We start from the raw sequence: 27,207 nt of genomic DNA on the forward strand, positions 1-27,207 counted from the left end.
TGTATGCAATCAGGAAGGCCCTTGCACTACATAGTTGAAGGTAAATCTAAAGGAAATCTAACAACAAAAGTTGTATAGTGGGTATCCAGCCTCAACCCACACAACTTCAAAAAAAGGATCCAACATTAAAGTATAACTAAAATTAAAACTTTTTTTTTGTTTTGAATAGAGTGGAGATGGATTGGAACACCTGTCGGGTTTTTATTGTTGTCTGTGATTCTGTTAGGGAGATTCATCAGCTCAATTTGTCCTTTTCCCGGTTTATCGGTATCACTGCAAGTGAAAGAATATCCCAAATTGTGAGTTGTCACTAGAACAGGGATAGAGGGGAAATCTTCAAATGGAGGTACTAGTTTTGTTGACCCTGGTGAGAAAGGATTCCTTCATTTTGGAGAAATTTCTTTCCACTTCCTATTTTAGCTATGGAACAAGGAAGTGTAGGGAAATCTTCCTAATGAGACACAGAGGGCAAAAAATTACAGGGCTTATAACCCTCCCCTACCCTATCCAAAATGAAATTCAACTTTAAGGCATTGGCAGTTCTTTTTAAAAGCCTATTAGATACTTGGCTCCAAGGATTTGTGCAGTTCTGCTCCACCATGTTATGTACACAGGTGGTAGTTTTATTTAAAAAACTTTCCCTAATATTTTTGGCAAACCACCAACTTACAGTATGTTACATGGTATTAGCATTTCCCAAGACTTTCATGGAAACGTGATGTTGCAGTGCTCTGCAGAGCACAGGCTGTGGAGAAGACTGCAGTGTACAAAAAGAAAAAAAAAAATACATGATCACTTTTCTTTATTCAGCTTAGCATTTTCTTAGTATGGCTTAAAAATGTTGCCAGTAGTTTAAAAAAAATCTCCTGAGAATGATGTGAAAGTAGAGAAAAGCAACTGTTCACTATGGTAATTGAACAGTTGAAAAAATAATTATGCATAGTTTCTCTAGCTTGAATTATTGATGTCTTTATGATCTTGCACCATTACATGTGTGTTTTATTAAGTGGGAACTATTGGTAGAGAGAACTTACGATTTATGGAACTATGTTTCATCCCATTTACTGTATGATTTAGAAACTGACCACAAGACTGGCAAGCATCATAATTTGCCCATGGATTACATAAATCACAGATTTGCTTTCTTTTGTCAGACAAAACACGTGCATTTGCAATTTGTGTCCTCCAATTAATAATTTTAAAAGAGCAGACTACTTCATGCATGTAGGTGTAGACCCTTCATCTGGTAGGAGTGTGAAACAACTCAATTGCTAAATTTAAATAGAACAGTATATTGCTTCAGAAGACAACATCTGATTAGCATTTTGATGTTACTTGATGTTTAAGTGATTCTTCAACAACGACAAAAATGATAACTGTTCGCAACCTGTTTATGCTGTTTTCTCGGCTTATTTGTGATTGCTATCAATATTTGTATTTGCATGAAAGTTGATACATTGTTTAGTTGCATGTGAACTGTTACATTTTTGCTGTCTTTTTGTTGTTCTAATACTATTTGCTAACTAAGGCTGGCCATACATGTTCAATTTTCTCGTACAATTTTCCTTTAGAGATCAATAACCATAAAATATGAGTTCAAACTAAACAACTTTCAATTGTATTCAATTAGGCAGGCCCTTGCATTATATAGTTTAAAGGAAATCTAAAGGAAAATTATTCCAGAAAATTGAACATGTATGGCCAGCCTTCGGGTCCATTGGTGATACGTATAACATTATCATTTGTGTAGGTCCCTCTGCCCTGCACCAGTGCACACCTGCACCTCAGGCTCCTAAACTGTCTATCCATGCAGTCGATAGGTTAGCCGCACTTCCATGGTGGCAGCCAGTAGGATCCCTCCTAGCCCTGCCGGCCAACCACCAGTCCCTCCTACCCCTTTGCTAGTGGTCAGTCCAGTTCCTTAGGCCACTTACCAGTTCTCTTTGGCTGCAGTGGCAGCAATTCAGTGTCCCCCTTTGCTCTTCTCTCCCTGCAGTAGTCCATGCAAGCAGGAAGGTAGAAAACAGTCTATGTGGCAGGGGAAGAAACACTCTGCCGAATGGCTTAAAGATGCCAGTACCTGGTGGGAAGAAAACATTTATCATCCATAGGGGATAATAATTTATGTTTTTACATCAAATGCCAATTATATGCCCATATCCCTAACAAATAATTGCAGATCTTGACACAATTTTCAAGAGTGGGAAAAATAGTTAAATACATGATAATATGACAGTATTTTAAAATTGTGCAAAAAAGTTTGTAAACCTGTGAATTTCTGTAATTATGGGTAATAAAATGTGATCTTATCTTAATATAAGACAATATTTAAAAATAGTGAACACACACAACATGTTATATTGCTTCATCTTTACTGAGGAAATTGTTGAATCAAGAAAGGCAACATTTATCAATCTTTTTCCTCCCAAAGAAGCCCTTAAAATAATTTGCAGGTCTCAAGGAACCCCTGCTAAAAATATATAATGGGAATGATTGAGAAAATGCCCTTTACATTGATGGTCATTGAGAAGAATGTCCCCTTACAGTGGTGGTCAGAATGCCACACTTACAGACACCTAAAAAGCTTATTGGTTTCAAGTTGATGGCTCTGCCAAATAGTGTTAAACCTGGAATTATGTAGGCGCCATCAGATAGAAGTTTAATCAGGCCACAGCTCAGGAAACCCTTAGCAACCTCTAAAGGAATGTCAGGATTCCATGGAACCCTGGTTGAGGATGGCTGATTCAAGTCATTGCACTTTAATCTCTGACACCTGTGGCCTTAGAAGGGGAGAAATCACAGAATTCCAGAAGAAAAAAGACATTGGTATCTATCATTTCATACAATTATGCATATTTTTTACCATAAAAATAGGGATTCTGCAATGCTTATTGCAAAACGATATATTTTAAAGTACTTGAACAGTCAACAAAAAAGGTTCTGCAACCATCTTTTGCACTTATAACAAATAAAGGATGTTCCATGAATGAGAAAATAGGCGTTTCTGTAATTTGCCCACTCATGACTTTGATCGGTTTATGGGCTATGCACACTTGTCCATTTTAATGCAGAAAACACATACATTTTTGCTGCATAAAAATAAAAATCCTATTCTTTTCTATGAGGTTGGTTCACATCTACTGTATGTGCTGCAGCTTTAAGTCAAAGGGAAACTATTTTGGCCCATTCATACCTACACGTGTGCATTACTAAGCGCACTACATGCACCCAGTACAGCATGAATCTAGTACAATAAATACATACGGTAGATAGATTTTTAAAAAATAAAGAAGACTGTATGGTTATGACTATATTAATATCAGGACTATATAAAGATAAGTTTACTCTCAGATGTTTCACAATGATGTCAGTCAACGTGAACTGAATGGGAATTTATGTTCCTATAATAATATTTTTAAAGCAGCATTGTATTTTTGGTTTTCCAGGACTGACATCTGTTCATTTTAGTAAATCTTCAGACCCCAGACCCTGAAAGTCAAATGACTGGTTCTACCGATAAAAAAAATTGAGATCTATCCAAGAAGCACTTGAACTTTAGATATGAAACCTCCTCAGCTCGAAAAATACACATGCTAAACATGTTAGGCTTTTATGCAAAAAAAAAAAAAATTATTGCAGTGTTGTATATTATTAAGGTTGTGTTAAGATATTACCAATATGGATCAGGGGGGACCTGCCACGGGGCCTTCGAGAGCACCCAACGATAGGCGTGTCGCTCGTGACAGCTCGTCGCGCTTTATCCCACCCCTCCATTTCCACGCAGACGTCCCCGCTTTACCCGGTTCTGGGGAACCCGGAATTCTCCCCGAGACTGAAGGAAGCGGCATTCCGCGGACTGATGTCCCGGGGCGTCTCCCAAGCCACTCACTTCCTCAGAGGGTCTCGGTGGCCGACGATAGAGGAACTGATGTCGCCTAGCGGCCCCTTTGTGCTGGGGTTCTGGCATGCAGCCCAGGTACACCACTATCTTCGCTCCCTGCCGGATCCATCGTCTTTCTCCAGAGATCTCACTCCGTTTGAGGAATACTGCGTGGGGAGCGGGAACCTGCCGGGCACGCTGTCTAAATCATACAGCCTGCTGATCTCTCCGGGGGAAGACTATGTCCTGCCGGGGCTGGTCAAATGGGAACGGGATCTACGGCTACACCTTACTCCGGCGCAACGCCTTAAGGTGCATACCCTGGCCTTGAAGACTCCGACCTGCGCGAAATTGCAGTTAAATTATAAAATTCTCACCCGGTGGTATCGGGTCCCCTCTCTTTTGAGCAAGTTCTTCCCCGGCACGACGAACCTCTGCTGGCGGTGCCAGGGTGAAGTAGGCACCATGCTCCATGTATTTTGGTCCTGTCCCCGAATACGCCCCTTCTGGCAGGCCGTCCGGGCCCTATTGGGGGAATTGTCGGATCGGGAGATCCCGGATCCCCTGGAGTTCTTCCTGCTCCAGGTTTCCTCTATGCCTATCTCAAAGTGCAAAAAATCAATTATCCCTCATGTTCTGAGCGCCGCGAAGGCTTGCATCCCGGTACTTTGGAAGACGACAAGAGTACCGACTATTGGGGACTGTATGCGCAGGATGGAGGACATAACCAGAATGGAGGACCTCACCCTCACGAGACAGCATCGCAGGGAACGATATGATCAGATTTGGGGTTTCTGGAATGTCTTTGTGCTTTCCGACAAGGGCAGGTCTCTGATGTGCGGTTGATTATTGCTCCGGGTGTGCCCGTGGGTTTGTCCATGCGGGGAATTTCCCCATCTGGCCCTCTCACCCCCCTCCCCCCCCTCTCGTCCCATTTCCTCCATTATCCCTTCTTGTTGTCTTTGTTTGTTGTCCCGTCTGGGACTCTGCTCTCTTTTTCCTTTTCCTTCTCTTAGAAAAAAGTGGGGAGCGACGGTTGGGAACGGTTCTTCCCTTCTAATATAATATGGTTTCTACGCATAGTTGTATGGGGCCTGGTCATTCATGGCTAAGGGTGGAGGTGCCCGCACCTTCTCCGACTCCAGGGTTGGTTATTGGAATATGCCGGGTCCTTCTGTGTTTTTCAATGTGATGTTATGGTTTACCTTTCTGTGTTATGCAATTTCAGCTACAAATGTCTGTATGGAACGTGTTTCAGATTGTTTCTCAACTGTGGTTCCTTTTCTAAAATAAAATATTTGAAAAAAAAAAAGATATTACCAATATGTACGCAACAAATGTTTCCCAAGCTAATGCTCAAGAGCCAGAAAGAGTCCATTCTTTCTAGATGCTTTCACAGAATCACAGAATCACAGAATCATGGTCATAGATAAATTTTTGTTCTGGGTGTGGGGTTCAGCAGTAGGTACTAAGTAAATGTCTTTAAAAAAAAAAAAAAAAACAAATTGCACCAAAGGAAAAAGCTATGTGTTGCTCATAGTAAGCAATCACATTCTTAATTCTATTTTCTCAGATCTTCTTGAAAATTGAGTCTGATTTCAGTTTTGCCTTCTTCCAGTTGTTATGAACATTGGTCAGTTTGGTTAGCTATTGTCCAGCCTAAAGCTGGGTATTGGCTGAAGGAAAAAAAACTGAAAGGTCACTGTACTAAAACTAGCTGCGTTAGTACATCGATCTTCCCAGCTGTGCTATTGTGTCCCCCCCCCCTCACCAGAACACTGTGTACAGTGCCCTTAGCCATTGGACTGCCCACAGGGTGGTGCACTGTAATAGCCAATTTTACTGGGCAGGTGCAAAGGGGGATCATCTTGTGGAAGGAAGCACTCACTGATTTTTTTGTTAACCTGGCATACCAGACAAGAGAAGCGGCATTGTGCATTGCACATACATACAGAACATACCTCACAACTTCCGAGCTTCCAAGAATGAGGGACATGACAGGGAGGAAGTGACTTGCGGCGCTCTACGCGACATTAGAGTGGGAGGGTCTAAGAGACATGGTTAAACAAAACCTGGGCTTCCTTGTACCTATAAAATGTACACTGAGGCCGGGGCCTCCATAATTGCTGTTGTGTTAGCCTGTTAGGCCCTGACTTTTCACATATAGCAATTTGAGATCTTTACTGGGCAGAGGCAAAGGGCACCATCTTGTGGAAGGAAGCAGCACACACTGATTTTTTGTTAAACAGGCATACAGGAAAAGAGAAGTGGTACTTTGCAGACACTGCAGAGTCCATACATACAGAAAAAGAGAAGATACTTAGAATGCGGTGCACCTGGGATACACAACAGTATCACAACAGCAATGGAAGACTCAGTCCAGCCTTAGTCGATGTCATTAAGGCCCTGTTCACATGTAGTGATTTGGGATCATGGGCTGGCAGTATTTTCGTGATTCTGCCTGCAATTCCAAATCACACTGCAATGCTGGCAAAATGCAGCACGTGTGTTTGTGTTCCTTTCATTTTTAGTGGCACCAAAACACGGTGTGGCTTTGGATTCTTGTGTGATAAATCGCTCAACAATCATAGCAAAACCACACCACATTTTGGTGTCACTAAAAATGAATAGAACACAAACACACGTGCTGCATTTTGCTGTGCGATTTATATTGGAATCTGGGTGTGGCGACGGGCGGAATCACAGGAATATTCTGCCCACAATCTCAAATTGCTACATGTGAACAGTCAGGGCCTAACAGACTAACACAACAGCAATTATAGAAGACTCAGCACCCAGCACCTCAATCAACAAACTGTGCTAGCAGTTCCCACTATCTCAGATAACTAGTTATAGTATGAATCAATGACAGGAAGAAATTCTGCACTGCAGTTTTAGCCTGAGGAGCACACAAGGGAAAGAGGCACACACACACAAGATCCCAAATTTGAAACTGCACTTAGAAAACATCATTAAAACCACAACTAATTGGTGATATAAGCAGCAACTCTGCTGTGAGATAATTAAAACTGAATACATTCAAATATTTAACAAAACAGCTGCGCAAAAATAAAGTGATAATAAAAATAATGTGATAATAATTTATGCGATGCATACTAGCACATTATGCCATTAACTTTCAGGGAGAACATTTTTTGTGGTTTACTACCCCTTTAACCCCCCTGGCGGTAATCCCGAGCGTGACTCGGGGTGGATTTTTTAGTGCAGGATCGGTATCCCCGAGTCACGCTCGTGGTAGATGTGCAGAGAGCGCAGCGGTGTCTCTTACGTTCTCCTGGCGATCCAGTGATGATCTCTCATTGCTGTGATCGCCAGCCGAGAGTCCCGCCGCTCGTCTGTCGGTCTGATGACTTCCTAGTTCCGTTCCCTGCAGCAGCAATGCTGCTGCAAGGGAACAAAGTTGTAGAAAGTCAACGATCACTGCAGCCCTCCACCAGTCGGGACTTTATGGCAGAGTGGCCCGACGGAAGCCTCTCCTCAGTGTAAGACACATGAAAGCCTGCATGGAGTTTGCTAAAAAACACCTGAAGGACTCCAAGATGGTGAGAAATAAGATTCTCTGGTCTGATGAGACCAAAATAGAACTTTTTGGCCTTAATTCTAAGCGGTATGTATGGAGAAAACCAGGCACTGCTCATCACCTGTCCAATACAGTCCCAACAGTGAAGCATGGTGGTGGCAGCATCATGCTGTGGGGGTGTTTTTCAGCTGCAGGGACAGGACGACTGGTTGCAATCGAGGGAAAGATGAATGCGGCCAAGTACAGGGATATCCTGGACAAAAACCTTCTCCAGAGTACTCTGGACCTCAGACTGGGCCGAAGGTTTACCTTCCAACAAGACAATGACCCTAAGCACACAGCTAAAATAACGGAGTGGCTTCACAACAACTCCGTGACTGTTCTTGAATGGCTCAGCCAGAGCCCTGACTTAAACCCAATTGAGCATCTCTGGAGAGACCTAAAAATGGCTGTCCACCAACGTTTACCATCCAACCTGACAGAACTGGAGAGGATCTGGAAGGAGGAATGGCAGAGGATCCCCAAATCCAGGTGTGAAAGACTTGTTGCATCTTTCCCAAAAAGACTCCTGGCTGTATTAGATCAAAAGGGGGCTTCTACTAAATACTGAGCAAAGGGTCTGAATACTTAGGACCATGTGATATTTCAGTTTTTCTTTTTTAATAAATCTGCAACAAATAAATCTGCAACAATGTCAACAATTCTGTGTTTTTCTGTCAGTATGGGGTGCTATGTGTACATTCATAAGGAAGAAGAATGAACTTAAATGATTTTAGCAAATGGCTGCAATATAACAAAGAGTGAAAAATTTAAGGGGGTCTGAATACTTTCCGTACCCACTGTATATATAGAAAATTATATTATTGATTCAATTATAATTCATGCGTTATATATATATATATATATATATATATATATATATATATATATATATATGTATGTGTGTATATATATATATATATATATATATATATATATATATATAATATATAATGCATGAATTATAATCTAATCAATAATATAATTTTATTATATATATTATATATTAAATAATAAAATTATATTATTGATTCGATTATAATTCATGCGTTTGTGTTTCAAATTTATCACATCTGGGATGTCCACTAGAGTCTTGTTTTGGTCAGGTTTAAGTCAGTAATTACTAAGAATTGTAGGCCTATAATACATAACGCCAAATTTCCATGAAAAAAATTCTACCGCTTTTGGTATTTAATTCCTGACATAATCATACCGCCAGGGAGGTTAAGCTAAGACCAGTAGGCCTAGCATCGCATGGAAAGGTTCAACAACTTCCTCAGCAGGACTACAATGTAGCAGGCTAGCAGCATACATTAAAATAGGGATTAAAAAACTTCAGCAGCATTCAAATGTAATAGCATTCCATACAGCTAAGGGTAAATCTCAGAATGTTCCCACTGTTATGTGAATGTGCAGATAGCACACACATAGGGAGAGAGAGCCTGTTCATTTGTAGGCCGCCTTCCTTTTTTTCAGAGCCAATCTTTGTCATAAAATAGATGATACAAGAGCAAAGAAAAAAAAATCCACCCTGCCCACAGTGCTTATATTCAGAATGGCAGGATTGGCTTTTGTAAGAGATCATCAACCTTACACCTATTTTACACTATAATGTTGAAACTGAGGTATGCATTGCAAGCATGACATAAGAGGAGGATAAGAAGAGATATTATTAAAGAGTTTATAAAAACAGAAAAAAAAAACTGAACTCCAACTGTTCTAGCAGCCCTGAACTTGATCCATGGTTGAAGTTCAGACCTAGAACACAGCACACAGAGAGAGACACACCTGGTGGTTGTTGGTGACCTGTCCTCCTGGAGTTGAGGTTAAGGTCCAGACTCCAGCACAGCACAGCAGCACTTCAGAGAAAATTGAGATAATCCTTCCACGTGATACTGGCAAGCAGGCAGGCTCAGCTAAGCTAACAGCACTGAGACGCAGGCTCAGGCAGCTCCTTCCCCAAGCAACAGCCAAAGGCAGGAAGTGGCAGCTTGAAGAGAGGAGGAGCCAATCATATGTGTCAGTGGGCAGGATAGGTGCTTCCTGCTCCCTCCCGCTCTGTTCTCAGTGCTGCTGTCCTCCTGGAAGCTTCTGTAACTGGCTGGACAAGTCAAGACATGTTTCTGGAGTCTCAGTCTGGACTAGAGAGAAGGTGTGAAGGTGGAGCAGACAGATGAGAGCACTGTCAGCCAGAGCCTCCCTCATCCCAAGCCAAGCCTACAGCCTGGGCGGTGCTCCAGGGGGTCAGGTGGAGTAACAGCAGGCAGCAGCATTAAAATAAAAATGCATTAGAGCCTAGTGTGGCGCAAAAAAAAAAAAAAATATATATATATATATATATTTCTTTTTTTAATGTATATTGTACACTGATGCTCTGGGGGGGTCAACCTCCCTGCCCCCCCCCACCCCCCTTATCTACGTCCCTGCACAGAATCACAGGTAAAATGATTCTGGGGAATTAACTAAGCTGCTTCCTGCACCATTATAATGGCTCAGGAAACTGTCAGGAGTGGCACATTAACTGAGCAGAAAGGCCTGCTTCGGGTCCATCTGTACCACCTGTGCCAGTTTCTATTAAATAGTGAATTAGAAACTAGCATAGATCTTTTCCTAATTGGTAATACAGCAGTTTTTTATATAGAAAACTTATGCAGATTCCTTTCAGGTGTGACTGAAAGCTCACATCCCTTTCTCTGCTTGTGCAGTGATACTGATTACACTACACAAGCAGAGCCTGCGAGTTTAACAACCCTCCAACTCTCTTCCGCTCTGAGCCAAGTGGAGGGCAGAGGGATCAGAGCATGCAGCTCCAGTTCTCTGTTCTCTCTGCTGCCTGTCACAGACACATTTAGAACAGTGGTGCAAGCTTGTTTCTTTTGTGCAACTACAAGTAAATGAGGAAAACAGGGATAGTAGCAGGGGAATGCAGAGGGCTTTAATCACTTTTAGCAATTTTTGTTTAATAAAAATGCATGCGGTCACTGGGATTGTTTTTGTGCACCATGATGCATGCGGGCTGACATGTTTTTTACACACACTGATGTACAACCCCAATTCCAAAAAAGTTGGGACTTTGTAAAATCTACAAAAAAAAAACAAAATGCAATAATTTACAAATCTCATAATCCCATATTTTATTCACAATAGAAAAATAAATGCCTAACAAATGTTCAAACTGATGAAGTTTTAGAAGGTAGCTTTTACACAGGGTCCCAACTTTTTTGGAGTTGGGGTTATATATATATATATATATATATATATATATATATATATATATATATATATATATATATATATATACTGTAGTTCCCTGTGCGCTTTTGCTTATTTTTGAAAGACAAAAAGAAAAAATCAGTCTCCAGGTTATTTAATATGGTGGGTTAAGCTGGATACACACTATCCAACTTTTGTGGTTAGATTTCCTTCAGATTTACCTTTTCTATGTAGTGCAAGGGCCTGCCAGATTCCATACAAATTGAAAGTGTTTAGGTTTGACCTCATATTATATGGTTTTGGTAAGTCTAAAGGAAAAAGTCTTCAGAAAATCTTATAGTGTGTATGGCCCATTAGGCTCATTTCACACTACTGTGATGCATCTTTGATGAAATTTACAGTGTGATTATGTGGTGTGAATTTAATGCGACTTTGTATATTTTGTGGGGCCAAGTCATACTGTAAATCGCACCAAAGTAGTGCAGTAACCTTTTCCAAAATCATACTATTCTGAGACGCATTGATGAGAACGGGTAAAACAATTCGATTTCCCTTGTCATGTGATTATTTACCAGTCAAGTCACATCAGAATTCGCACTAGAGTGAACTAGGCCTTAAACACTACATTGTCTGCATTATCATATATTTGTATGTGCCACCTAACCGCATGTCAGTTGTCGGTTCACATTAGTGCAATCACAGAGATCGCATGTAATTCGGAGCGCACTGCAAACACCTAGCAAACAGCAAGTCAGATAAAGAAAGGTATTCGGTCCAAGTTACAGAATGGAAAGGTTTTGGATTTTCTTTGATCTGCTCCTATCCATTTTTCTTTCCACTGAAATGTATCATTTTTATGGTAATATGAATTCACAAGTAAAACATTTTAAGAGGGATTTCTATCATTGTTAAGAAATTACCATCAAATAAGGAATACCTTCCGAACCTGATACTTTATAAAATGACAGAAAACGTATGGAGTGATTAGGGCACATTTACTGTATATTCTGCCAAACTTGCAAAAAATTAAAGGTTAAATAATTCTTGTTTTCAGTCCTTTTCCTACAATAACGAATAACAGTGTATAAAATGATGACGATATGTGGAATGGCAAACAGGAAAAGGTAGCAATGAAACATTACATGTAGTGACGCATTGTAGTGCCATTCATTTTGACACCATAAAGCTCTGCAGCTAAAAATTTTGTGGCATGTCAATAATTGGTTTGTTTTTGTGCATCGAAAGCCTATTGATTAATTTATGTCATAATGCATTTCTAAACTGGAATTATTGCACTACACAAATGTAAGTGGACCCTAAATATAAACACAATCTGGCAACTTGAAATTCTGTTTCCAGGACACATTGTATTGGTATGATGTATCAGCTTTATTGCAAAGTTCAGTTCCCTTCCATCGCATTGCATTTCGAAATGGAAAGTGGTGCCCAGATATCTTCTGCTCATTTCTTATCTCTGAAAACATAGCTGTCTAAAGACCTTCTCGTGCAGTATGGTCAATGGATTATAAAGGAACTACTGTCAATGCTTCTGTAGCAATAGGTGGAGATGATGGGTCCCTAGAAGATGGAGTCTATAAAAATATTGTATGTTCTCCCTGTGCCTGCATGGGTTTACTCTGTGTACTACTGGTTCCTCCCACACTCCAAAGACATACTGATAGGTTAATTGACTCCTGTCTAAATTGGCCCCAGTGCCATCTTAAGAGCATTAAAGGGCCCCGGGCAATGCAGTGCACTGGGGCCCTGCCTACACAATCACCCATGAGAATAAAAATGCAAATTATTGATAAGGCGATATTTATTGGTACAGCAGTGCCAGGCTAATGACAGCTTCCAAGTTCAGTGGCTGGGTCCGGTGAACACACACATAGATGGGAGTCAGACTTGACTGTCCTGTGTGTGCCTGTTTCCGTGGAGGTGGACAGGCTTTCCTCCAGTTGTGGGTGGGCTCCCCTTCCATGGCCCAAGTGGCCTGACAGCAGAGCAGGGCCGACAAGTGCTTGCCACCTGCTAAGTTCAGTGGCAGGATGCACAAGGGAATCATGACTAATGCTTGGCTGGGGCTGGGTCGCTTGGCAGGTGGGGCCGCTGGGCAAGTGGGGCCCCCGGGCAACTGTCCAGCATGCCCATTCGGTAAGAAGGCCCTGATTGGCCCTACTATGTGTATGTATGAATGTGAGTTAGGGACCTTAGATTGCAACCTTTTTAAAGGCAGGGACTGATGTGAAAGTACAATATATGTGAAAAGCAATGCGTAAATTGATGGCACTATATAAGTACTTGTAATAAATAAGAAATTACTCCATTGCTACTAAAGTCCTGTCAATACAAGATTTTCCAGCAGAGTTCGGGGTTCTTCAAGCAGCTGTGTTTTCAATGCTTCCAAGTGCAGAGAATAAACTGTCCTCTAGAAAAACAATAGATCTCTTTGTGGAGGTCAATTATTCAGAGGTCTTAGTACAATATACACTGATACAGCTAGTAGGACACAAACTTAGTTCCATACAAATGGGCTTTTGGCATATTCAGTATTTTTATACAATCTAACTTATTACTTTACACCATTGGCCTCAGCAATGGCTGGTGTTGGAGGAGTATTTTGAGATGTTATTTGAAGACTCTCCATGTTTTTCAAATTTGAATTAGTATCTAATTACGGCACAGTTTGATTTATTTGTGTTCAGCCTCTTGTTGATGCAGCAGTCTGTCACATTGCAGTTATTTAAGCTCACTTATCACTATAATTACTATCATGTCATAGACACTTGCTGTGCTGGTGTTTGCTAGTATTCTGCAACCTGTCCACACCAAAGGCAGGCAAGCGTAATTCTGCAGTTCATATGGTTCATAAGTTGTTGTACCACTGCAGGTCTCAAAATTCTCTACCAGCCACAGTCAGAAGAACATGGTACAACTCAGTAGCATGGCTTTCCCAGTGTGACCACCCACAGTCTTCAATAGGAAACCAACAAACGATAAATCTGTAGTAAGATAATTGATAATGTTGGTTTTAACACGTTTCTGCTTAAAGCGTTACTAAACCCACAACAGTAAAATCAGCCTGTATATGCAGTAAAGCATGCTTGTTATACTCAATGTGGAAACAAAGGGGTTAATCCTCTGAATCTAGTAAAAAGGCTGTTTCATCCTGCCTTTTCTGATCCTTGCCTTCTTCCAGTCCATCTCCTGATAAGACAGAGCCTTTGGAGTCACTCTGTATATGCCCAGTAATGCTAGAGAATTTTATTGGGAGAAATTTCTTGGGAGTGTGCATGTGATCAGCACAGGGCCAAACAGCACTGTCCAGACAGAGGGTCAGGGGTCCTGCTGGTCCCCCTACAAGCTTTAACTAGACACTAATAGAAGTCGCAAATCTGCAATATACTGCTAATGAGAAAAGGTATTTAGCAGTTTATATTTACTAAAAGAATTGTATTTCCCTGTTTTGTGTGCTGTGGGAGACCAGATATAGTGAATGCAGGGTCCTGGGTTTAGTAACACTTTAAATATGTATATGCATACAAACTGAATTATAAAGGATTTTCCACGTTCTGCATAAAATACTTACGACAAATACCCACAGTAAACATTACAGATAGAGTAGTAGCATATAAAACATACAAAAGCCTAAATGGTAATATCATTGAAGGCTTTTTTTTTTTTTTTCTTTTTAATTATCGGTCTTTATTGAATTTATTTTTGTACAAATAACAACAGTTGAGACATATTTCTGAACATATAATGTCAGCGGTCACCAATAGGAGATTGGATCTAGCAAGGAGAGGCATTACAGTAACAACATATGGAATAGGGGGTAGGGTGTTAAGATGAGGATGAAGGTAGAGGGGGGTTAGGGGGTGGAATAAGGGTAGATGGAAGAAGCATATATATAATAACCTCATGTATAAACAGTACCGTCTAGGATCGCATTATGTCTGCATCATAGTTCTAGACAAAAGAGGAACAATGGAGAAGAAAAATAAAATGGATTGACCCATGTAAAAAGGTGTCAAACTTGCATCAAGAGTGATGAGAGCCTGATCGGTATTATCAAAGGCTAGTCGTGCCTCTGTCATCTGCGATCCAGCACACCCAATTTTCTTGAAAAGTGGCAGTTTTGCCCTGAATTCATGCAAATTTTTGCTCAAAATTAGCATGGGTGTTTAAAAGACAGGGCCCGGTCTGACTTCTAGGCACTGGCCAGGGATCTCCTGGCAGCAATTAGCACATGAGTAATGAATACTTGGAGCCTATGTAGCCATCTATCCAAACTGATGCCCAAAATAGCTATTTCTGGCATCATCGGACGAGTTACTCCAGTAATAGAGGAGATATCTCTGTCCAGAAAGCTGCAATATTCAGGCAGTACCACCAGATGTGGCTGATGGATCGTATGTGCCCACACTTCCTCGAGCATAATGGGGATTGGGCGCCAGGGTAGCGGCTAGCTAATACTTAAGGTGTTAGGTACCACCTGTGTACCACTTTTTGAATTGTTTTGAAGGCTTTTGATTCTATGTTGTAATACAATAATGTGCAAAAAAACAATTTCAGTGTTCAGTGATCTCTAATTTTCTACTGTATATCTTGCAGCTGTCCTTAATACTCCAATATAGAAGAGTAAGTTAGTTTCAGCCTTACTATTTATTCAGTCTTGAGAACCAGTCTGTGATCAGCTGATGTTGTATAAATGTGATCAGCCTCTTGAATTATTTGATACACATGAGAGAGGGTATATAAGAGGAAGAAGCTGCCAACAGGGCTGCTGATAGTGGGGGACCACCAGTCCTCTTGTAGGGGGCCCAAGCACTCAGGGGGCCCACACAGGGAAGGGGATTAGTGATGAATGACATTTACGGAAATCTTCCTCCAGCAGCTGAAAGCTGATCTCTCTCTCTCCCTCTCCCTGCTGCCAGCTTTTATGTGCTGAGAAAGAGACAGTTGTCCCTCACTAATCCCCCTCACTGTGTGCGCCCTCCTCCCAGCCCTGGCTCTAATGTTAGCTATGCTAGGTGAGTTTGTTATCTCTGTAACTGTGTTTCTCTCCCTGCAGTTCTTCCTGCCCAACCTGTATATTTTTTTTCATCTCTCTCCCCCTTTGCTCTGATCTTCCTGACACAGTCACGGCTGATCAGTTGCATTCCCTTGGGGTGAAGAACTTACTGATACACTGGTTCCATAGCTGTCTGTTATCTTGTCCCAATGCAGTTTAGTGTGCTTTATGTAGCTGGGCTTCCCACACCTCTCCCCCAGACTGCTTCCTGACCTATGCAACTTTGCTTCTTCTCCCCTTCACTGTCAGTTCCCTCTGCATCCATGTATCAACTCCTATTTAACCATTTACTAACTGATCTGGCAGTAGTAAACTACATTTTTCATCTTGTATTTACAGGTGAGCCTATAATAGGGCTTACCTGTAGGTACAGTGAATAGTGAATATCTCCTAAATGTAGCAGCCGGAGATAGCACCAGTGCATGTGCACTGCGCTCTCAATAGATGACATACCGTCCATTGAGAGAGATGTGCTGTGACCATGACACCCGCGTGCATGTGTGTGAGTTACATCATCGCAGTTTGGCCAAATGACTGGAGCCCAAGAAACCAGAGAGAAGACCAGATGAAGATGGAATTCCTCTTAGTGACAGCACATCGCTTGAGGGGCTCATTCCCACAGGTACTCTGGCTGTGTGAAGGAGGGGTTTGGGCTGGAGCCACCTGTCATTCTATTGGGATACAGCGCCTGCAGGAACACAGCTGCAGCTCCTAGTTTGACATGTGTGCAGGTGCAGGTGAGTGGCCCCCAGATGCACACTGTCTGTGTTCAGGCTGTACACGTGCTTCCCCACGCCTATCAAATTAGGACCCGTAGCTGTGTTCGTACAGATCCAGGTGGCTCAAGCCACATAAATGAACCACTGATTCACACTGTACAGACCACAGCACCCACGTAAATTAGCCCCACCACCTCATTCACACACAGATTTATTTATCAACTCAGTTTTATCTTTTAGATTTATCAGGAATTCTGTGAGTTAGGTTGCATTTGTGTCTGCTAACAATGATTTTATTGTATTTTTATCGAAATATAGCTTTAATATTTTCTTGGGGGGGGGTGGCCTGTCAGGTAGTCTGTATGGGGCCCCGCGATTTCTATCAGCAGCCCTGGCTGCCAAAGAGCATGCTGAAAGGAATGGAAAGCAAAGTGACAGAAAGATGGGCCCACCAAGGCACTGTCAAGTAACAGGCTGGGGCAGTTCCAGGATTACTTGGGCTCAGAGGAAGTGGGTTGAATGTTGGTCTTTAGACTAACAACATCTAGTGGCAGGAAAAAAGTACTGTGGGGGAAAGCTCTGGAATGAAGGTGAATATTGTAGCAAAAGCTGGTTTTGTTATATTGTCTTTTATTTTGCTCTTTATGTTAATCTTGTTATTATTGGCTGGGGCTCTGCTTTTAAGAATCTCTAAGCAATATTTTCAGTTTATGGGGCTCCATGCCAAAAAAAGTGAGGTGCATGTGGAAGAAATAAAAAAGTAAAAGATTGAAACACCTCACATATATTTTGCCCCATTCTTAGAGGCTGCTTCTAAGAATGCTATGAAGTAGCAGGCCTGAGGCTGGAAGGGAAAGTTTTTATCCCATGTTGCATTCAGAGTTTCCACTATTCTGTGATGTATATGCGCAGATAATTTTTTTCAGTCCTAATATGTTGCTCGCGCATTAGAGGAAGGAATCAGTCCCTTGACGCCATTGAAATACAATGGCAAGGCAGCCCTGCTGCGCCAGACCACGTACCTAGCATGGGTAGGGTGCATGGGCAAGCGCTGCCGGCTACCCGACTCTGCTGTGGGTTTATACAGCAGATGCTGATGAGTGGGTGCCAGCCAATAGATTACTGGCACCTGCCAATCATCCAGAACACACACAAGACAGGGCTCAGCCTATGTAAACAAGACAGAGCTCTGTCCTCTAAGCGAGGAAGTAATGGATTTCCTTTCCCCGCAAAGCAGGATATTAAATTGATTACTCACCCTAGTAAAAGTACCACACTGTGTACACACAAACACTGGCCAGGCACACATTTAACCATTTGATCACCCTAGATGTTTAACCCCTTCCCAGTCAGTGTCATTAGTACAGTGACAGTGCATATTTTTAGCACTGATCACTGTATTAGTGTCACTGGTTCCCAAAAAGTGTCAAAAGTGTGAGAATGTCTGCCACAATATTGCAGTCCCACTATAAGTCACTGATCACCACCGTTACTAGAAAAAAATAAAAATATTACATTTTTTGTAAATGCTATAAATCAATCAATATATGCTTATTGGGTTTTTTTTTATTTTTATTAAAAATATGTAGCAGAAAAAATATTGGCCTACATTTATAAGGAAATTAGATTTTTCCATTTTTTTTATTGGATATGTTTTATGGCAGAAAGTAAAGAATATTGGAGTTTATTTTCAAAATTGTCAGTCTTTTTTGTTTAACGCGCAAAAAATAAAAAGAGCAGAGGTGATCAAATACCAGCAAAAGAAAACTCTATTTGTGGGAAAATAAAGGATATTTATTTGGGTACAGTGTCGCATGACCACATAATTGTCAGTTAAGTAATGCAGTGCTGTTTCGCAAAAAATAGCCTGCTCATGAACGGGTATGTCCTGGTCATGAAGGGGGTAAATCTTCCAGAGGTCAAGTGGTTAAACTGGGTCTGTAGTGTGATTATCTGTAATCGTTCTTCATTGTCAATTCTGGAAACATCATAATTAGTAGATATTTCAGATCAGCCTGACAGTGGGAATTCCTGCTTTGGCTACTTAACCACTTGCCGACCGCCAGCAGTACATATACTGCGGCAGGTCGTCTCTGTCCCACGAAATGGGGTAACTGTACCGCGGGACCGCCCATTTGCCGCAGAGGAAGCTGATCTGCGGGTCCGGGAGCTGCGGTTGCCACCGGGCACCCGCGATCGCTCCCTGTGGAGAAAGAAAGGTGGTCTGCTAGTGTAAACACTGCAGACCGCTGTACTGTCAGTTATGAACACAGGGATCCTGTGTTCCTCTTATTTAGGAACACAGGTCTTTGTGTTCATGCAGCAAGCCCATCCTCCCCCACAGTTAGAAAGCAACCCATAGGGACACATTTAACCCTTTGATCGCCCCTGGTGTTAACCCGTTCCCTGCCAGTGTCATTAGTACAGTAACAGTGCAAATTTTTAGCACTGCTAACTGTAGTAATGTCACTCTAGTAAGGTCCCCCCAAAAGTGTAAAAAATGTCAGTTGGGTGTTCGATCTGTCCGCCGCAATGTCGCAGTTCCACTAAAAATTGCTGATCGCCGCCATTACTAGTAGAAAATAAATAAAAATGACATAAATCTTTCCCCTAGTTTGTAAACGCAATAACTTTTGCGCAAACTAATCAATATACTCTTATTGGGTTTTTTTTTTTTACCAAAAATATGTAGCAGAATACATATTGGCCTAAAATGATAAAAAAAATTAGATTTTTTTTTTATCATTTGGAATGTTATATAGCAGAAAATTTTAAATATTTTTTTTTTTTTTTTTCAGAATTGTTGCTCTTTTTTTTTTATTTATAGCACAAAAAGTGAAAACCTCAGAGGTGATCAAATACCACCAAAATTATTTTAAAAAAATATTTATACTGCTCTGAATATAACAGTGTCTATTTATGTCAATAAGCAAAGATCTGTGTGGTAGGAGAATTTCAACTTATTTCCACAAATCAATATGTAGCGAATTCTTTTTATTGATTAATTTCTTTTTAAAAGCATATACCAATCTTAGTGAAAACAGTCTACAGTATGGAATATATAAGAATATTTATTCACGAGACATGTATTCACAATAAATGATCAAACTTGAGATGACACAAAAAGATAACTTTACATAACGATACAAACTTAAAACAATAAATGCACTGTGATGTGTAGCTCAATAGTGAAAGTAAAAATAAAGCAAGATTACATTTTCTCCAGGTATAGTATAAACCATAAATGAATGTTCTATATAATCAGACCACAATTGTCTGCGCAATGCACAGCCGAAGGTCACTTCACTGCAGATGAAGCGAGAATAGGCTATGCAAAACGAGAGACTAATACGCCAATATGCGTTGAATCTGATATTAATAAAAATTTTATAAAAAGCAATAATCAGCTCTTAGAGAAAAATCTACATATGGTTAATACGGCTGGGACTGTAATCTCGTTACCCTTGAATATGCAATGTAAAACATTTAAGAAAGTACATAAACAATATTGAATAATGATCAAATAAACAGCAAGTATATTTACCATATTTAAAATGGCTGCTAGCTTAGAATGGTCGTTACCAGAGTCCTTAAGATGGCTGCCTTTCCAAGATGGTGGCCAATTAGGGAGGAGTTTCGTTTGGCATCCCTCAAAGTTTCAGATACATGATGGAGCAAAATGGAGTCTGTATAGATGAGTCTATGCATGGTTGTAGTAGTGTGTGTGTTGTTTGTGTGATGTATGTTGGGCAATGTCTGTTCTGTCCCCTCTCTCATCTGGGTTTTCCTTTTTATATGGTATAAAACAAAGGACTATTAAAATTACCATAAGTTAAACCCAGAAGGAGTGACATTATCCCCATTGGTTGGGACATCTTATTCATTAACTGGTGATGTCATTGGGTGATTCCTCTTGGTTGACCAGTATATTGAATATTAAATGATGATTTCTCCATTTAAGACTATCATAAAACAACATAATAATTTATCCATACTCTCATCTATTACATGTCCATTTAATATCCACCATGTATCTAAATAAAGGATTAAATCTGGTAACACCATTTAAAAAGAATCTATTATTAATATATATATTTATATATATTGGAAATTACTTTTCAACCTAAGACTTCAATTAGTAGCAGTCAGTCACCAGAGATGGCAGTATTGTATTGCTCCGAGCTTCAGCATATAGCAATATTACAGCATTATTTACCCACAAATAAACTTTGCACCTTATATTGACAAAGAGCTTACCATCTCAGACTTTCTAGAGTCTGGCAAGGTTAGAAAAGTTTTATGATACTTTCTCACAAAGGATTAACATGAAGTCTTTCTTTCTTTCTGGACAATGTAGTGATGAGTCATCACAATCAGTTAAAACTCAGGTTTAGCAAGGATGAAACAATTATAATATATAACCGTTTTCTACATATCTATGTATGTTAGTTATATATATATATTTCATTGTTAATATTCTGTTACATATAAGATTATAATGTATCTGTAAATCTTATTTTTAAATGGGTCTAAACACAGAAAATACTGACTTGTGGTTTATGGTCCCACACACAGATAAGATTACCTTGGTATAGTGTCTTAGACTTTATCTTAAAGAAAGTTAAACAGACTATTTATTTATTACCTTAGGTCAACACAGCATGTTTGGGTAAACCTGTTTAAGAATTTCCTGAATATAAACTTTTTGTTAAAGGAGATTTAACCTTTCAGTAACCTAACAAAAATGGATGTCATTGCTTAATATTTCTATATAGAACAAAATAGAACATATTTCATTTCTTTTTTAAATGTAACCTCGCAAATAAGCCTGACAGGTTAAATGAAAAGGCAACACGCTGTAGGTTTTCCCCAGAATTTGTCTCCTGAGGCAGGCTACTGCTTTTAATCAGAAACTGTGATATTCCCCTTTATTAAAAATATAAACCAGCTATACTGCATGGGAGCCATTAACAGAACCAAACACTGACAATACAAAACAAAATAAGAGTTCACAGGTAGACATTGAAGATGTTCTCTTAGTTATCACAGAACAATACATATAGTGACAAGAAAAAGTATGTGAACCCATTGGAATGAACTGTTTTTTACAGTAATTTGCCAGAAAATGTGGTTTGATCCTCATCTAAGTCACAACAATAGACAAACACAATGTGCTTAAAGCAGAGTTCCAGCCTTAAAATAAAAATACCCCCGGGACAGTCAGGGCTAGTGAATTTCAGCAATGATAGCCTCTGAACTGTCCCTGGGTTCACTTACCTTTTAGTAGAAATACTTACCTTTAAAATTTCTTGTCCAGCGCTGCCATCTCAGGTGTGGGCAGCTGAAGCCAGGGCGTCCTCTTTGGCCTCCTCTTCTGTCCCAGAATGCCCTGCACCGGCCCCGCTCGTCAGTTCCGGCGCAGGCGTGTCATCCCTGCACAGCTTCTGGGCATGCCCAGAAGCTGTTTAGCAGGGAATGACGTGCCTGTGCCAGAACTGACGAGCAGGGCTGGTTCAGGCGCATTGATTCCTGGTAGCGATGACGTTCATCTCCCAGGAGTCATTGCAAGAAAGAAGTGACGGTGGCAGCCGTGTCCGCAGAGGGAGGAAGAGGAAGTAAGGCAAGTATATTTTCTTTAAAAAGAAGGCAAGTGAATAAAAAAAAAAATGTAATTATACAATTGTTTGACAGGTTATTAAGAGCAAGCGGAAAGTGAAAAAAAAAAATTTCAGGGTGGAACTCCACTTTAAGCTGATAACATACACATCATTCTAATTTCTCATGTCTTTATTGAGCACACATGGTAAACATTCAAACTGCTGGAGGAAAAAGTTAGTGAACCAAAGACCAATTACTTCAACTAAAGCTAATTGCTCCTACTACTACTATTATTATTACTACTTCTACTAGCTAATTGCTAGTAGTTTGCCCACAAAGCAATACATTTTTATTGAGTTTCAAGATATAAACAAACAGTAGGATCAAACAATCAAACATTTAACAAAAACATCAACAAGTTCTAATCTCCAGTACAAATAAGCGAAAAAAATACAGGATACAGGATGTAGGCTGTAATCGGATATACTACCATAGATGTAGGTAAATAAATTTATGCGGAAATACAATCAGCAAGTATGAAAATACAGTTGAGGTGTCTTGACGTTCCTCCCGAGCTCCGGTACCTCTTGGAGCAATGACTCCGGGTCTCGGGGGGTGATGCCAGACATCCCAGTTCGGTTGAGTATCATTGGGTTAGTGTAGAGGGATTATATGAGGATCATTTATCACAGGGTGCGAGGTAAGGCCAAATAGTCCAGGATTTCTGGAAGCTATGATATGTTAGCGCATTGATGGCTAGGGATTTTTCTGACTGGTAGTTAACATTGACCATTGCTACTACTTCCGATAAATTAGGAGTGAGTGTTGATTTACACTTTCTAAGAATGAGAGTTCTGGCCGCTAATAGGATCTGTGTGATTACCTGTCTGTCAGAGGGAGGGTAGTTATCAATGTGTACATTGAACAGTGCTAGTTCAGCATTTGGGGGAGATAGAATTCCTGTACAGGATGCAATGCATTGAAAAATACAGTACCAGAAGCTGGTGAGTGAGGGGCATTCCCATAGGAGATGCACCCCACATTCACACCAGTTAGTTTGCCCACATTTGTAGTCCAAATAATGAAATTAGTTTGGAGTTGTGGTTTACAGTTCTTTTGATTGATAAAAGGCACTCAAACATTTTACTATTGCTATTTATAAAAAGCATCAGCTAATTTAAACCTTGCTGTGCAAAAAGGAGCTCTCTGAAGACATGCGATCATGAGTAGTGGATCTACATAAGGCTGAAAAGGGATACAAAGCAATCACAAAGTATTTAGGAATCCATCAGTCGGCAGTTAGACAAACTGTCTATAAATCGAGACAGTTTAGTACTATCACTACTCTTCCTAGAAATTGGCACCCAGCCAAGATGACTACCAAGGCACAACACAGAATCCTCAATGACGAAAAAAAATAATTCACTAGTAACAGTTAAAGGCTTGAAGACATGATTGAAATAGGCCAACATCCCCGTTTATAAGTCTACCATATGCAAATCTTTGAATAGGCAGGTAGGTTGTCTATGTGTTTTGTCATGTTTTTTGGGTTGTGTTCGATATGTGCAAAGTGAGATCACACAAGTACTTAAAATTATAACATTTATTAAAAGTAATGACAGATACAGATAATATTTGAAAATATATCAAGGATAGCTAACTAAATATGTTATTTCTGCCACGGGTCCCTCCACTATATGGCATGGCACACAGGTGACCAGAGACACATGCCTCATGAAGGCAGCTCTGATGTGAGACAAAGATCTTATAGGTTTTACCTATGGTATATAGGTCTTGAATGTAAGGAAAAGACAACCCCCAAGCCAACTCCCTATGCAATTTGACCCCTCAAGGACTTGGTCATCAGTTAACAATAACATTCCTTTAGTATACGGTAGATCTATGCTAATGTCCTTATATGGCTCCTTGACCAGGATTTAGAGGCTTAGAATGCATTGGTGAGCAACTTTAATAATTAGGAAATATAAAATATACAGTTTCCCCATCAGGCAGAACACCACGACGGAAGGTGCTGCTCTCCAAAAAAACATTGTTGCGCACCTGGATTTTGCCAAAGACCACCTTGGAAAACCGCAACTGTACTGGGAAAAAGTTCTGTGAACTGATGAAACATAAGTTGAATAGTTTAGGAAGAATATTCAGTACTATCTATGGCACAAAATGGTCACAGATTACCAACATCAAAACATCATATAAAAATGTGAAGTACGGCAGAGGAAATATCATGATTTGGGCTTGCTTCACTACCTCAGGTCCTGGACCACTTGCCATTTAAAATCTAAACATTGAAGTAAATCCACAACAGACTAGCTTCAGAAAAAGAAAATGTGCCTATTGGAGTGGCCAAGTTAGAGCCCAGACCAATCCTGTAGAGAGCCATTCACACCAGACATCCTACAAGTGTGTCTGAGCTGAAGCAAATTTGTAAAGAAGAATTGTCAAATATTCCTCCTGAAGTGATTGCTACCTGAGGAGGTTCAACCAACTTCCAAGGCTTCACTTTCCTCCAATTCTGTGAATGTTTAATAGATATGTTCAATAGAGACATGAGAAAATACAACTGTGTTATCAGTATACCAGTCTTTTGTTGTGACTTATAGGAGGATCAGATCACATTTTATGGTATTTATGCAAAAAAAAAGTTACTTCCAGGGGGTTCACATCGTTTTTCTTGCCTCTATATATTGGTCCACATTTTATCCTTGAATTCTAGGAGGAATTGTGTGAGCTGAGTCAAGCAGCGTCTTCTCTCTCTTGTCTAGAAAAAAAAAAAGCTATTCAATCGGAGGGATTGCATGAGGACTCGGGGGCATACAATGCGATTAGAGGAGAAGCATTTTAACCTCAGGCAACGTGGGGGTTTCTTTACTGTTAGGGCTACAAGATTGTGGAATTCTCTACCACAAGAGGTGGTTTTTGCGGGAAGTATGGTGGCTTCCAAAAGACTCTTAGACATACATCTCAAAGATTAGAACATTCAGGGGTATGTGAGATGATTACGGCCACACACACCTTCACAGGTTGAACTGGATGGACTATTGTCTTTATTCAACCTCACCTACTATGTAACTATGTCATTTTCAGCCCAAAGATTTCCCCAGAATAGGCTCTGGCTTGCTTCCTACCCACCTTATTTTTTTGGTTGCACTGTGCCATTACTTTTCCCCTTTGTTTTATTCATGATTGTTATTTATTGTTGCTTTCAGAAAACCAACAAATACTGCATTACATGTTGCACTTTTGCAGGTGGTACTGTGAAGGAAAAGAACTTGAAAACTCTCCATATATCCAAATACAGAAAACCGGGGATCTAAATACTTTAGTTATCACTGAGGCCTTTGAAGAGGACACTGGACGTTACTCTTGCTTTGCATCGAATATTTATGGAACAGATTCAACCTCGGCAGAGATTTATGTAGAAGGTAATTTATGTAAACATGAATCATTCCCTTTGTAAAAGCTTTAGCATCTTTGCTGTTGTATTAGACATGACACTACATAATTCCATGCTCATTTTCCAGAACAGATTAAATATAGACAATGGGGAAACATGATTCAGATGAACACAAATAGCAGGCAAGGTTGACCAGGCAAGCCAGTGACGCATCTCTCTATCTAATCTCAGGTTTCACTTTCCACACAATGGTTTCACAATGACCCAATGTGTATTGTATAATTATTCCCTTTCTGCATAACCCATAGTCCTTTTTACTGTGCCTATAAGTTGAAATGCCTTGCTAATGTGGAAGAGCTAACCAGTAGCCACAGAACCAGTAGCATATGAGTTGTTAAATCTTTTTAATCTTTTAAGATAATTTAAGGTGAAGGCTCTGGGATATCATCTTAATACATAACAAGTCACTGACCTGAAAGTATTTAGTTAATGAAGTCTAAAGAGTTTTACATAGTTGCATAGTTAGTCTGGTTGAAAAAAGACACAAATCCAACCAGATCAACCAATAGAAAGAAAAATAGAACAAATAAATTGAAAAGATGGAAAAACCTCCATAAATGGAATTCTATACCAACTGTTGATCCAAAGGAATGCAAAAAAAACCCTATAAAGCATGGTTCAATTTGCTGCAGAAGGAGAAAATTTAAAAAAATCTTGATCCCTCCGAAAGCAATCAGATTTTTCCTGGACCAAAAAGCTCTGGTGTTATTGCCTATAAAAGTTAAAGAGGTTAAAGAAGTAAAGCTTCCTCTGTAACTTGTACCTATAGGTAAGCTTATGATAAGGCTTACTTATAGGTACTGTAAATATCTCCTAAAGGTGCACAATTTAGGAGATATTTACTTTGTGACATCACTGGCGCATGCTCTTTGAAGGAACGGCCGCCCATGCCATTCCTTCGGGGCCTTGTGTCATTAATGGCGGCTCCTGCGGTGGCCGCTGCGGTGGCTTCATTCTAAGGTAAGTATTTCATAATGAGCTAGTATGCCTTTGTCTTTCAGGTTTTTATTTTTTTATTATTTTTTTTTGGGAGGTTTACAACCTCTTTAATATCTGTTCATAATTTGTTCATTTAAATATGCACACAGCTCTTTTTTAAACAATCTATTGAGCTGGCCTAACTAGTTCTTAAGAGAGTCTTTTCCATATTTTTACAGCTCTCACTGTCCAGACAAACTTTGTAAAGACCTTAAAGTGAATAACTCTACACCAAGTTCACTATATGGACTACTTATGTATTTATACATACATATTTAACATATCCCCCCTTCATCGCCCCTTCTTAAAAGAGAATGAATTCAGTTCAGCTAATCTTTTCTCAAAGCTGAGGTCTTCCATACCTCATTTATTACAAGAGAATATTTTTCTTGCTTGAGAAACTGCAGCTTAGTATTGCATGCTTTTATTAGGTCTATGATTTATTTGAATACTCAGATCCTTATTGACCATTAACCATTGACTCCTTCAGTTGTACTCCTCCTAAAATGTATGATGCATGCACATTTTTAGCCCTTAATCACATAACTACATTTATCAACATTATACAATATGTGTCACAGTTACCCAATTAAACAGTGCATTAGGTTTGTTTGTAAAATGCAAAATTCCTGTAAGGGCGTTTTTCCACTACATAGCTTGGTGTCATCTGCAAACACAGAAATTGTACTT

At 40.0% G+C, this 27,207-nt stretch overlaps 1 protein-coding gene across 4 annotated transcripts in view; it reads left to right on the forward strand.

The window, feature by feature from the left end:
* MYPN (myopalladin) overlaps positions 1-27,207 on the forward strand; it is a 205,428-nt gene that overhangs the window by 124,432 nt on the left and 53,789 nt on the right. For all 4 annotated transcript variants that reach the window (XM_082267451.1, XM_082267450.1, XM_082267449.1 and 1 more), the window contains one exon: positions 25,332-25,507. In XM_082267451.1, the coding sequence (XP_082123577.1) occupies positions 25,332-25,507 (176 nt within the window). The remainder of the gene's footprint in view (positions 1-25,331; positions 25,508-27,207) is intronic.

The sequence above is a fragment of the Pelophylax lessonae genome (assembly GCF_965119305.1).
Source record: "Pelophylax lessonae genome assembly, chromosome: 9".
Lineage (NCBI taxonomy): Eukaryota > Metazoa > Chordata > Amphibia > Anura > Ranidae > Pelophylax > Pelophylax lessonae.